At 40.1% G+C, this 14,706-nt stretch overlaps 1 protein-coding gene across 2 annotated transcripts in view; it reads right to left on the bottom strand.

The window, feature by feature from the left end:
* Positions 1-14,706, bottom strand: part of ctnna2 (catenin (cadherin-associated protein), alpha 2) — a 338,765-nt gene that overhangs the window by 109,157 nt on the left and 214,902 nt on the right. For both annotated transcript variants that reach the window (XM_061679158.1, XM_061679159.1), the window contains one exon: positions 4,956-5,108. In XM_061679158.1, the coding sequence (XP_061535142.1) occupies positions 4,956-5,108 (153 nt within the window). The remainder of the gene's footprint in view (positions 1-4,955; positions 5,109-14,706) is intronic.

Genomic DNA, 14,706 nt, shown 5'->3' with positions numbered 1-14,706 from the left:
GCTGTAAATCTAAGGAAGGAAGGAAATGGTAATGGAACAACAAAGGTAAAATGACTAAGCTTTATTGAAAAAGCTATGATTAAGTAGGTAATAGAAGCATCTGCAGTGGTGCTATGATAATTTTAATCTTTTACAAAAGTTACAAAAACTTGTAACTTGTAATGTCATGGATTGCATTGTTTCAATGTGAATACATTATGCGACTAATTAAAATGTAAGCATTATACTACAGTTTATATTTTTTATGCATGCAGGTTGAATCTAACCCCAACTGGTTATCATCTCGATATCAGATAACACTTGGTTCGCGGGCGTGCTGGAGCCTATCCCAGCTATCATCGGGCAGGAGGCGGGGTACACCCTGAACTAGATTCCAGCCAATCGCAGGGCACATACAAACAAACAACCATTCGCACTCACATTCACACCTATGGGGAATTTTTAGAGTTGTCAATTAACCTAGCATGCATGTTTTTGGGATGTGGGAGGAAAGCGGAGTGCCCGGAGAAAACCCACGGAGGCACGGGAAGAACATGCAAACTCCACACTGGTGGGGCCGGGGATTGAACCCCGCTCCTCCGAACTGTGAGGCAGACGCTCTAACCAGTCGCACACCGTGCCAACTGTATCATATCTGACATAATTAATCTGAGAATTTTATCGGACAATCGTCAATTATCTCCCAATTCAAAACTGAGTATGACCGTCTTGAAATGGTTTAAATACAGTTGTTGTACATTTGTGACTGAGTATTTTATTCATATTTTGGAGTTATTATAACTTTAAACAGATTCATTACTCTTCATGAAAAATAATGGTTGTAATAAAACCGTAGCCTTGGTGGGGTCAATGCTAATCTATTTGAAGCTGATAGTAATAACAATTTTGTAGTTTCTAAACAAAACCTGACCTCCTGCTTGTAGCTCAAAGGACCATTAATGGGTGGTTCAGTGACTTGTTTGGCAATCCACCCAAAAAGTTTTTCGTAGAGCAAAAGTACAACTATCATACACAATTGCTAGTGAGCATCTGCAATGGAAAAGTAAAAGTGCAACCTTTCATTTATCATGTTAAAGGGTTCAGCACATGCCACAAGTAAGACTTTAGAATTAGAAGGTAGTATTAGGACTTACAGTACATCACACTATTTAACTTACGACTGGAGAATGGTCTGCATCGGCTGTTTTTAATACAAGCGAGAGCAAGAAGTGTTGGACTAGCACTGTACTTCACGAGAAAGACTAAGACTGAGTCAAGGTCAGACAAAAACCTTTTTCTGATGTTAGAAAATGATGGAGCGTAACGTCCTTTCTACGTCCAGGAATTTCTGGCACATGCACATTTTCCCTGCAGTGGCAATAAAAAGGAACTATGGCAACTTTTAAAAGATTGGATATTCATCTTGTACTTAAATTAATAATAAGAATATATCAGTGAGGGGTGGACTGATGGAAAGCTGGGAATGCAGCATCACTGAAATATTATGAGGATATAAAGTATGTACTGAAACGTGATTGGGTTGTTTTATAAGAATGAAAAAAAAAAATCACAAATGTATCCATCCATCCGCCACGGTAAAGATGCAATGTGGCATGCGGTAAGAGAATAAATAAATGCTGACAGAGCATGAGACCTTTAACATGAGGACAGATTGAATGTAAATCATTTTCATCAGTTTGTATAAATATGTAGACTACATGTATGGATATGTACAAGAGGTAATGATTAATTCAGATAATTACTCTCTACTCCTAGACTCAAAGCTCAGAATAACTTCCTGCTCGAGCAGAATAGTTTCTCATCTCTGTGCGCATGCTTATCTTACAATGGTCAAGGGACTTTAGCAGTGGGAGCTCAAGTTAAGTGAGGTGAAAATCAAATGTATACGGGATTGAAAGAGAAGTATGCATTTTTGTTAACTAAGGCACTTTTGCTCCTTAATGGGAATCAGAATAGTGAAGCAGTAAAAGACTCACCATGTGGTAAACAATCCGAACATTGCTTAAATTGTTGCTGTTCAATGGCAGGCAACATATTTGTCTTTTGTAGCGTTTGGGGTGTATTTTAATGTGAACAATCAAAACAACTCAACCTTCAGACAAAAAGCATTCATTGGAAATAATGCCTGGACTTGTGATGGTTTATTGGTGAATTTATTGGTGAAATCCAGGGCTATTGCAAACAATATGATAAATCAGCGGAGTAACTCATATATTTCTATCTGTACATGTGTGGATTAAGAAAGATGCTTTTTTTTTTTGATAAGATTGTAAGACAACTTTGCATATTCACACGATAATGCTGTTGCTTAACAAATTTTAATATCAACTAAAGTTGTGAATCCACTTCATGAAACAAATACATGAAAACACACAGGTATGTAACTTAACTGCAAAACCATTATTTTCCTAGAGCCTGTGCCATCTCCTATTTCCTCATACAGTGGCCTCCACTAAAATAGACGCTATGTTTCAATTACACAGTCAACTCGAAACAATTATAGGTAGAGTTTGTCATTGTCAAACGTTGAGCAAGACTTAAATGTAGCCTCACTTCACTCCTCGCCATGCCCCCAGGTTTCCGAGCCCAGCCACGTCCCTGACTAACGTGAACGTCTACAAGACGTGCATTGTACGAATGTTTACGCTTGTTTTGTCTCGAGAGCTGTCCAATTTTCTTCTTTTTAACTTTTGTTGATAACTGGAGATAATCCGGCTATAAGAGGCTGCTGAGCGTACCGACAGCAAGGCTGTGGCGTGTGTGTGCACAAGAAAATGATGGACACACTATTCAGTCATGCCTTCTGTGTCTACTGTCTCTGATAAGCTGTTCCTGTCGCGGCCAGACAAGCTTTAAAATAATAATGAAAATTAAATTAGAGGCATAACGTGGGGCAAGAAAGGGATGATTTTTCAAAACATCTTTTAATAATATTCTACTTTCAGGTCATGCAGACAGTCTTAACATAGATGACAAAAAGTGTTGTTTTTTAAACTGCAAACTACATTTTTAAGTCCCTTTCCTGAAATAGATGGCTCTCTTTATCCCCTCAGGATAGCAGATGGTAAAAGTAATTCCCTCAGTTCATAGATATTAGCTGTTGCTAACACAAAGGAATTAAAAAGTTAAGAGTTAGGGCTCCCGTCAAATAAGCATGTGACCCTTACTACGAGACACTTTATATTGCTACATTGCTTGATGACTTCATCATTTGCGCATTTGTCGTTGTATCGGTATTACCACATTACTAGACACCTTACATTGCTTAGTCACTCTCTGTACTTATGTGTTCATGTCCTAAATGTATATTTTTTTTTTATCGTGGTTTGTTTGCTGTACAGTCGAAATAAAGTGGCTCCAACTGAACAGGTGACTTTCAGCTTTTCCTGGTCAGGGGTTGTCATAACGAGTCACTTGCATGATTTGTTTGGTAACTATCGGAGACAAATTCTTATTGTGTTTTTAACACGCTCTAAAGAATAATCCTGGCTAAAAATCCCTAACACATATATTTACATGTATATATGAGAGCATTGCTACCGTAATGTTTGTATTTAATATGTTGCAACCTGTACTCCCAGCTAGTGTTTTTTTCCAATGCGCAGTGCATATTCAAATTGCCTCCACAAAACTGTTACATTTGCATGGATCAAAGTAAAGATACACAGATATGTCAGTCTCTACGATGTTGTCAGAATAAAGTGATTTCCACCTGCCAACACACTGCAAATACACACACTTAAAATAAGCTATTGCAGAGGCAATGTCTCTTTAGCATACAAATGACTGCAGAGTATCTGATGCCAAGTGCTTTACTAATAAAATAAAATAAAATAAAATAAAAACAACAAAGACGAAGGTGAAGACATAATCATCCGCCATAAGAGTTGAAGAATGAATCAAAAGGTTATAGTCGATTTCATCTGTCCTGGTGTCCTTGGTTGAACAAAGTTTTAAGGTCGGGCAGAAAGGAGAGACTTTAAGGGCGGCATCAGTCAGGTAGCCTCGCTCATCAGCAAACAGCCCGGGTGGACCAAAAGGTCACTCAAATCACCCTCAGCTGAAGTCAATGGAAGCGGAGGTGTCGTCTTAAGTGACAGTATGTTAAGCAAAAGGTTACTTTGAATGGGCCATGAGAACAAAAGGGAACTCCCATTCAAGGGCAGTGGAATTTATCACATGGTAGTTACGTTTAAGCTTTTTTCAAAACTTTTGGAAGACCTTTCTAGAGCTCAATTTTCACTTTCACATTCATACAAAGGAGAAAATCAATCACAAGGACTTGTAGTTTCTTCATCAGGAATATTGAACTGAACATGAAATAAATACATACACACGTATACTTCACTGCCTAGTAATGAGGAATGCATCAAGAGGGTCATATGGAAAAGCAGCATAACTCCTATTAATGGTTAAACAGAAATCATCAAGGAAGACAAACATCAGCGTGTGTGGGATCTTTTTAAAAGTGGTCCTAATCCCAATATAGCTACATATTCCTTTAATTTAAAAGTGGGCCTCAAATGTGTTGCTTCAGCAGACTTTAAGCAAGTACTCAATGCAGTGTTGTTGTTGTTTTTTTAATTTTCTTTTTTAAATTTTCCCCTATACCCATGTATAATGCGCACCATTGACTTTTGACATGTTTTGGGAGGGTGGGGGGGGGGAATGCGCTTTATACACGAGAAATTATGGTAAATGTATTTCAATGTAGACTAAATGCATTTAAATTATTTTTCAATTGATTTTGTTTGAATTGCCTGATTACTGAGGCTTTTGTCAGTTAAAATCTTAATTGTATCCCGCATGCTCTGACCCGCTTCATTCTATATTTGCTCATGCTGTATCTCCTGGTGAATAAGAATCTCTGTGTGTGTGTGTTTGTGTGTGTGTATGCGTGCATTTGTGGAGGGGCGATAGAGAGAATGTATGTACATGTATAATTTATGACTGACCTCCACAAGCTTGTTGGCATGTTCACGGAACACCTGTGCATACTCCTTGACCTCCTTCTCATTTCCACTCTTGGCCGCTTCAATGAGCACCAACAGAGGGACGTTGGTCTCCAGGAATGAGTCTGAGATGTGGTCCATCACTGCCTTTCTCAACTGGAATACAATACAGACGGAGGGAGGGGAGAGGGGAAAACAGGTCACAATATTAATTTATTAACTTTATACTGGAATAATTATGATAAACTTAAAATATTTTTTGGGGGGAGGAAGAGAGAGACAGAGAGAGTGAGAGCGAGTGATTGTGTGTATGTGCTGAGAGAGCGAGAAAGCGAGAGTCAGAGAGAGAGAGAGAGAGAGAGGAGTAAGACTGAAAATGTAGAAAGTAACCCTTATTTGGAAGGAGTGCAGATTGCTTACAAGGCGTAATTTTTACCATAAGTGCCTTTTTATGAGGGGAAGACATTGTAACTTTTATGTTTGTTTATGGAATCATTTTGCAGCCAAGTGGCAAGGGACTGGTTGTTTAATCAGAGAGTAAATGGACCCCTGTGGTACTCACTGGGATGTCTGATGAGATGCTGGAGGGAACAGTACAGAAAGCATGAGAGACAGGTGCTTTATCTTATAGAGGGATGATGGGGTTAGTCATGTAAGACCCCTACTAAAGCACACAGGAGGAGAAAAGTAAAAACAAGCATTTTCTACAAACCTACTGTACATACAGTATTTAGTGGATGGAGAGAGACACATTTGTTACAATTGTTGGCATTTTAAAAAGTTGTTTGATGAATCATCATGCCAGACAATGTAATACAAATTTCACACATTACTTGAATTTACTGTAGATATCAAGGAAAGTGCTGAATAAAGGTCATGGCCAACCATTATATTAAATGACCTTTTCCTCACAATTGTCAATTTGACGTAGTAAAAAAATGCAAATACATATAGTTATTTTCACCATGTAAGTCACTATGGCATCAATGGAATCTCAACCGCCTGCCTCTTCAGCACCATCCATCAACCAGGAAGTACTCAGTTCACCAACAAACAGATGGACAAACACAAACTATACTACTTCATATTTCTTAATAGTTTGGCCTGAAATCTGCACGTCCAAATGCCATTGACGAAATGACTAAACAACTAAATTTACTGGTGCCCAAAACATTTGATGATACTGTATAATCAACTGTATGGTAATAATGTCAATTAAGAAATGAAGAAGAGTGATCTGAAGTAGCATAAACAGATTACCATGATAAATAAACTAATTGAAAAAAAGAAGGAAGAAAAAAAGAACTCGCATGTCACCTGGTATAATTTCAAACTTGTTTTCACTCCACAGAGGGGAAGAAAACACATTATAAAGTCTTCTTTAAAACAAGATAATCCATCATTAGGACCTCTGGGAAAACTGCATTAAACTTAGTCTAGTGGACATGACATGGCTGCTCAAGCTGTAAACCACCTGAAGCCAATGTAATGTACCATCTAAGCACTACTTTATCAAGAACAGTATAATCCTGGATCAGTGATTTAAAGTGCCGCATTGCCAGGTACAGAACATCATGGTTTATATTCTTTGGCTCACTGGAACGGTGAATGTTGCATATGTTTCACCGCATCACTGAGGTTGTGTATCATTGCTATGCAGTCATCTGGCAGTAGAGATGTGGAATGCGGGCAGATATAAATCTCACATTTGCCGCACGATCTTTGATGATGTTTGCAAAAGGCAAAGGTGTGGCATTACTCTGTGCTTCTGGGTAGAAAATTTCCACAGGCTTTTGCTGTCATTAGCTTGCCAATGCTACCGCTACGGTAAATGTTCAGCATAGAACAGGTTCAGCTGTGAGTAATTACGAGGAATAAATGAAACGGTTGACAAATGGATTATTTTCAGTTTTGAGTTTCAATGATTGAGTTTAGCTTTTTTTCATGAACTGTTGTGTTACAACATGTACAGTACGTGATTTCCACATTTAAAATAAACTGAAAACTAGGGCTACCAGTGGACGTTTGGGGCTTAAAATCCACAACAATAACGTTGAGGATTTTAGTCTGGCATTACACCTTGTCCTTATCTCTCAATCTGACATCGGATCTTGTGCATCTTCTGTATGCTGCAGTTATCAAGAAAGAGCACAAAGATTAACCACAGCAAATCACACACGATATTAAGGTGGTAGAAGCTAAAATGGTAAAGAATATTTTTGAAGGACACCAGTAAAGTATGTAGCTTATTGAAAAAAAAAAAAAGCAGAGGTGGGTAGGAACGTGCTACTCTGTTACTCTGTTACATTTACTCAAGTAACATTTTGGATGAATTGTACTTGATGTATGGTACCATACTTTTTACTTTTACTCGAGTTTTTATGTTAAGAAGAAATGGTACGTTTACGCCGTTACAATGATCTATCTACATGCCGCTCACTACATTCATTTATCAGTAATTGCGTGCACAATTTATTTTTAGACTTTCATTTTCGACCTCCGCATCGGACGCCAGTGCTAAAATCCACTCTGATTACCACAGTGATGTTTGACTCAAGTTCACCAATCAAATGCCACAAGAAAGTCACATCCACACACAGTCTAATATTGGGCTTCACGGTCCAATCAAAGTGACTCATGACAGCCACACGCGACTCATGTTTACATTAGAAACTATGAAAAACAACAGCATTAACATGCAGCGTAGTTTTGTCACTGCCCAAACTTGGATATTTCAGCCCACTTCTAACTGGAGAAAACATCTTGCGGTAAGTTGTAGATGTTTTTGCTGTTGTTTTGGCTGTGTATATGGCAACATTAGCCTGATTTTATGGTCACAACTAACTGAAAAACATCTTCTGGGGTACGTTCTGTTCTCTCTCTCTTTCTCATGCTCTCTCTCACACACACACACGCACACCTACACACACACACTTTATCAATAAGTCCACTCAACAAACAGCTTTTTCATTGAGTCATTTTTTGTGGATAAAGCAAATAATGTTTCTCTAAGGCCCAATGCGTGAGTTTTTTTTTTCTTCACTTTTCCAAATTGAAATGGTGGCAGGTGTGTGTGGACTCCCATTGAACATGAGTTTCAATGTGATCTGTTATTTCTGAACACAGACACATGCCAGTTATAAGAGGGAGTGCATCCTTGTGCAACCAGATTTATTTTTATTTAAACTTTATTTAACCAGGTAAAAGACCCAATAAAACTGAAAATCTCTTTTGCAATGGTGACCTGGCCAAGCAAGTTACGTCAAGTTTATTTCAGTTGTTTATTTTCACCTCCCCTCTCAAAAACATAAAAAAATAAATCAGTTGTGTTGAACAAATTCTAGGTCACAGTAATGGTGGAAAAAGCTTTAAAATGATGTATCTTGGTCAAAATTATTTTACAACACAAAAACCAGGCATTTGAACAGGGGTGTCGATACTTTTTATAGCCACTGGAGCCTTGCTCCTGTTTTTGTAGTCTGCCTGGTGAGCCGACAGTATTTTGCTGTGTAACAAGTAGAAACAATATAGTACAAGACCATTTCTTATAGCTAAATTTGCCTTAATTTGTTATTTTAAAAAATGTGAGGCAGATGTGCTAAACAGTCGGCCAACGTGCCGCCAATTTTATTTCATGAAGATGTATTTATTATGTTTTAGATTAAGTAATATTGTTCAGTCATATCTAAATTTGCACATACATATTTTATTTATTTTTATTTTAGGTGACATTCATACTCTGATTTAAAAAAAATAAATCAGAAGTTACTCACTAGTTACTACTTGAGTACTTGAGTAGTTTTTTCCACTGAGTACTTTCTTACTCTTGCTCAAGTAATTATTTGGATGGCTACTTTTTACTTTTATTTGAGTCATATTATTCTAAAGTAACAGAACTCTTACTTGAGTACAATATTTGGCCACTCTATCCACCTCTGCTGAAAGGAAACGACTGCATGTGTAAGGGGGAAAACATCACAATGATTAATTACTATTTTTATAAACAATTTCTTGACTTAGTGATTGCATTGAGTCATTACATGAGAATAGTGTCACCACAGTGACCTCAGAGAGCAAATTCTCTACTCAATTTTTAAGAAGATCATTACATTTTACAGGGCTCTCTTATGTCAGTGATACGAGATTATTATAAAAGGTGGCTGTATCATGAACTTGCCCAAAAGTTGATTACCACTTTTTTTTTTTTTTTTTTTTGCTGAAAACTGTGGTAAGTTAAAAAAAAACATTGCTTTTATTTATAGACACATTCAAAAATCCATTTATTTGTTCATAATTATTATTATTATTACTACTAGTGCACATACAATTTAATATACTGTACTTTTCTTTCATTATTGGTATGCAAATTGTTTTGATTTTTAAACTTTCTTTGTTAATTGGTGGGGAGAAATCAGGTGGTTCTTTCATTCACTTCAATTGCATCTTCAGGAAGGTGAAAACTTGAATCTTGACAAGGCTTTGAAAAATGGTACACATATATCAGAATCTGACTGTTCACAGTTGCACTTTGGTTTGTGTGTCGCCTGTTCTTGTGATTCAGAACACATTGTGTCGGATACCTTGGGGTCACCAAAGGAACGGTTCTTATTAAAATGTCAAAAGCAATCACAGCATGAAGGGCTGGAGTCACAGCTGAGAGGAAGCAGCCTGAGCAAATCAAAAATCAAGTAATAACTCTCAAAGAAAATATCTATCAGCGAGTAGCGCATGAGAGAAGAGAGAAAAGTACTAAGGCTGAGTAATTCATCATCAACAGGCTCAAGACAAACATAGGACGTGTTACGCATTTGATGACTTTATAGAAGCTGTATCGACAATATTTTAAGATTGGATTGCAGCAATTTGAAATTCATTTGAAAGTCCTTGAAAAATGGATACTTTACAAAACGATGGTCAAGTGACAGTTGATGTAATGTACTGCCTGCACAACAATATGTATCCCTAGAGAATCTAATGGGTGGAAGTACAAAAGCTACATAAAAAAAATCTGCTCAGTTTTGCTCAGTACAATCTTGCAAAGGAGTTTTTCGTACAGTGGTATTAGAGCATAATCGGGAATTAATCATTGTGATGTATTGGTATTGTGGCGTAAAAATGGCATTGCCTCATACTGAGATGTGAAATACCTTACCTTGTATGTTTTTCTATTTATATCAACATTTTCAGTAGCAGACATGCAAGCCATGCTTGTTTCAAGTGAAGGACATAATAATATCCTCCACCACAACCGGTTTCTCCACCCATAACTTGGCAGTAGGGCTGGGCGAAGAGGCGCAATTTCCAAGCAACACTCAAAATACACGGAGGCACTACTAAGCTAACTAAGCAGAGCTGCAGTGTTAGTGCAGATTAGCATTAGCTAAAACTGTCAATAGCGTTAGCTTCAACAAGCACATACTCAAATGTCTTCATGGGGAAGGGAGCTGTTTGTGTTTAGCTATGTGTCCGCTGCATGCACAGCTTCTTGATGAAGTGTTGCCTCCACGAATTAAAACAATAAAGATTTTACTGTCTTTTGGGGCTATTTTTTTTCTTGACACTTTGGGCAAGTAGTAGTGGCCCCGTGGAAAACCCCTGACTCAGACACTGGTCATCATGGCAATGAAAGCTGGACTCAGGATTTGCCCTGCAGTAGATGAAAGTTGCAAGTTTATTTAGCAAGATCTAAAATGCAATCCTCTAAAACTCCAGTGCTCCCTCAAAAACTTCTGACGACTAAACAAAAGCACCCCCTCCCCAAATCTTGAATTTGTGGATTGTGGCAGCTGTTCTGCCTTAACACCATAACCCATAACAATTAGGAACAGATGTACCAATCAAGCATTAAATGACAAAAATAGAAATGATTTTAACATCCCATTGAGGAGAGCAAGAAAAAGGGAGCCAAACAACATGTGAGACTGTTGTGCCATGGGGAATCCTAGAATTAGCCATCAGTCAAAGTAGGGCCCACAGAGATGACTTGACAGATGCATTCATTGCACACTGAAGGATCAGGGATAAAACATAAAATGGGCTCATTCCGAACAGCGTATTTAGCTTGGTTACTAAATGCATACAAATTAAAGCAGCAAGCCATTTTGAATAGTCAATTTTCTCAGAGGTAGAAATGGATCCTTGTCTATACTTGTCTCTTATTCTTGTTTCACCCTGGTGAACATAACTTGCCCTCCTTTGCACTTGCATTTATGATTACAGTTGCAGTTTAGAATGCAAAACTACGAAAGTTTGGGCTTAAAAAGTAACTTATATTAGAATGTACATTTTGGTACACAGCCAACAGCAGTCAAAGCTAAATCATCAACTCTTCCTGACTGCAAATCTTTCACAAGGCCTGACGGCTTAAAATATTCCAGCACATCAGATGTCAGTATTTAGGTGTAGGCCTATAATACTTCCAAAGCATGTAGTTCAAATATTTACTGTAAATGCAAGACCCAAACTCTTGAGAAGTATATGAACATAATCTGGAAACTTGAGATGGGCATAACAGTCAAGTCATTGATTGAGAATTATATCAATTGTGTGATCATTGTCTTGAGTCATCATTTCTTAAAGCAATTGAGTTGAACTGTTGATTCAGCATCAACAATTTTGCAGGATAAAAAACAACAACTAACATCAGTAATGGGAAGTCAAACAACATCCATGAAAACCTCGTCTGGGCAACATTATTTTGCTCAGTGGAACACTGGCATTGAAAAGAGAGTTAAGAACTTTCAAAGAGGTATTATCGCATCAAAATAAAGATATAATTTAAATGTTCAAGTTTAGACGATTGAGTGAACGTTAATTCAAGCTTTTAAGCATAACATACAATAAAACATGTTAAAAACACATGAGAGTTACGGGTGAGTTGGAGCCTATTCTAGGTACACCCTGCATTGGTCGCCAGTCAATTGTCAGGCATGTGTAGACAAATAATTATTTCATACTCACACCTAGAGGAAATTTCGAGTCTTACCTAAGAACCATGTTTTGGTAGGTGTGAGGTAGTCGGAGTACCCAGAGGAAAACTACACACTTGGATAATATGCAAATTTCACACAAAGATGTTCCAATGGCAATTTTTAGAAATCGTGCTAACCACTATATTCCCAAGCTGCCTGATTGGAGGCTAAGGCTCACTTTTATAGATCAAGTCAAAGAATAAAATGCAATTCAATTGCTTCACTTTACAAGTGTACAAGGATCGTAAAAAAAAAAATCATTTAACTTTTATTTCATATTTCTTTTTGTCCACCAAGGAGCCAACAAATATAGCACGTGTGCCAAGATAAGAGTTGCTAGCCTTGAAAATCTGCCTCAGAAAGGTTAGAATATTTTGCAGCATAATGAAATAAATATGGACATTCTTTTCTGGTGGCCAAATATTACTGATTACTGCATTTCATGTAACTTCAAAAGTGGTTGGGTAAAAATAGCGCGCTAATCTTTATTTGTATCATTGTAGATAAGAATTGTTTTTCTGTGCTTGTGTAATATCATTGCCTATGTTCTCAACATCCATTATCCATCCATTTTCTGAGCCGCTTCTCCTCACCAGGATCGCGGGCTTGCTGGAGCCTATCCCAGCTATCATCGGGCAGGAGGCGGGGTACACCCTGAACTGGTTGCTAGCCAATCGCAGGGTACATACAAACAAACAACCATTCGCACTCACATTCACACCTACGGGCAATTTAGAGTCTCCAATTAATGCATGTTATTGGGATGTGGGAGGAAACCGGAGTGACCGGAGAAAACCTGCGCAGACACGGGGAGAACATGCAAACTCCACACAGGAGGGGCTAGGGATTGAACCCCAGTCCTCAGAACTGTGAGGCTGACGCTCTAACCAGTCGGTCACCGTGCCGCCTGTTCTCAACATGAAATAGCTATATGTCAGTATTGTACAGAAGGAAGTACCTGAAAGCAATCCATCCATCCATCCATTTTCCTCCGCTTATCCGAGGTCGGGTCGCGGGAGCAGCAGCCTCAGCAGAGAAACACAGACTACCCTCTCCCCAGCCACTTCATCCAGCTCTTCTGGGGGGATCCCTAGGCGTTCCCAGGCCAGCCGAAGGACGTAGTGTCTCCAGCGTGTCCTGGGTCGTCTCCGGGGTCTCCTCCCGGTGGGACGTGCCTGGAACACCTCAACAGGGAGGCGTCCGGGAGGCATCCGAATCAGATGCTCCAGCCACCTCATCTGGCTCCTCTTGATGTGGAGGAGCAGTGGCTCTACTCTGAGATCATCCCGGATGACCGAGCTTCTCACCCTATCTCTAAGGGAGAGCCCGGACACCCTGCGGAGGAAACTCCTTTCGGCCGCTTGTATCCTGGATCTCGTTCTTTCGGTCACATTCCATAGCTCATGACCATAGGTGAGGGTAGGAACGTAGATCGACCGGTAAATTGAGAGCTTCGCCTTTTGTTTAGCTCCTTCTTTACCAAAACGGATCGATACAAAGTCCGCATCACTGCAGACGCTGCACCGATCCGCCTGTCGAGCTCCCGTTCCATTCTTCCCTCAATCGTGAACAAGACCCCAAGATACTTGAACTCCTCCACTTTGGGCAGGATCTCATCCCTGACCCGGAGAGGTCACGCCACCCTTTTCCGACTGAGGACCATGGTCTCGGATTTGGAGGTGGTGATTCTCATCCTGGCGGCACGGTGGATGACTGGTTAGCGCGTCAGCCTCACAGATCTGAGGACCCGGGTTCAATCCCCGGTCCCGGCTGTGTGGAGTTTGCATGTTCTCCCCGTGCCTGCATGGGTTTTCTCCGGGGACTCCGGTTTCCTCCCACATCCCAAAAACATGCATTAATTGGAGACTCTAAATTGCCCGTAGGTGTGAATGTGAGTGCGAATGGTTGTTTGTTTGTATGTGCCCTGCGATTGGCTGGCAACCAGTTCAGGGTGTACCCCGCCTCCTGCCCGATGACAGCTGGGATAGGCTCCAGCACGCCCGCGACCCTAGTGAGGAGAAGCGGCTCAGAAAAAGGTTGGTTTGGTGGATTCTCATCCCAGCCACTTCACACTCAGCTGCGAACTGCTCCAGTGAGAGTTGGAGATCACAGCTTGATGAAGCCAACAGAACCACATCATCAAGCAGAGATGAAATACTGAGGCCACCAAACCGGACCCCCTCTACGCCTCGGCTGCACCTTGAAATTCTGTGCATAAAAGTTATGAACAGAATCGGTGACAAAGGGCAGCCTTGGCGGAGTCCAACCCTCACCGGAAACGAGTCCGACTTACTGCCGGATATGCGGACCAAACTCTGACTCCGGTCGTACAGGGACCGAACAGCCCGTATCAGGGGGTTCGGTACACCATACTCTCAAAGGACCCCCAACTGAACTCCCCCGAGGGACACGGTCAACCGTCTTCTCCAAGTCCACAAAACACATGTAGACTGGTTGGGCAAACTCCCATGCACCCTCAAGGACCCTGCCGAGGGTGTAGAGCTGTTCCACGTCCAGGACGAAAAGCACACTGCTCCTCCTGAATCTGAGATTCGAGTTTCCGACGAACGCTCCTCTCCAGCACCCCTGAATAGACCTTATTAGGGAGGCTGAGGAGTGTGATCCCCCTGTAGTTGGAAAACACCCTCCTGTCCCCCTTCTAAAAAGGCGGACCACCACCCCAGTCTGCCAATCCAGAGGCACGGTCCCCGATGTCCACGCGATGTTGCAGAGGCGTGTCAACCAGGACAGCCCCACAACAGCAATATGTGCAATAACTATAC

Source organism: Phycodurus eques, chromosome 6, assembly GCF_024500275.1.
Source record: "Phycodurus eques isolate BA_2022a chromosome 6, UOR_Pequ_1.1, whole genome shotgun sequence".
Taxonomy (NCBI): domain Eukaryota; kingdom Metazoa; phylum Chordata; class Actinopteri; order Syngnathiformes; family Syngnathidae; genus Phycodurus; species Phycodurus eques.
Note: the sequence above shows the minus strand (reverse complement) of the source record. Positions and strands in the feature narration are given on the sequence as shown.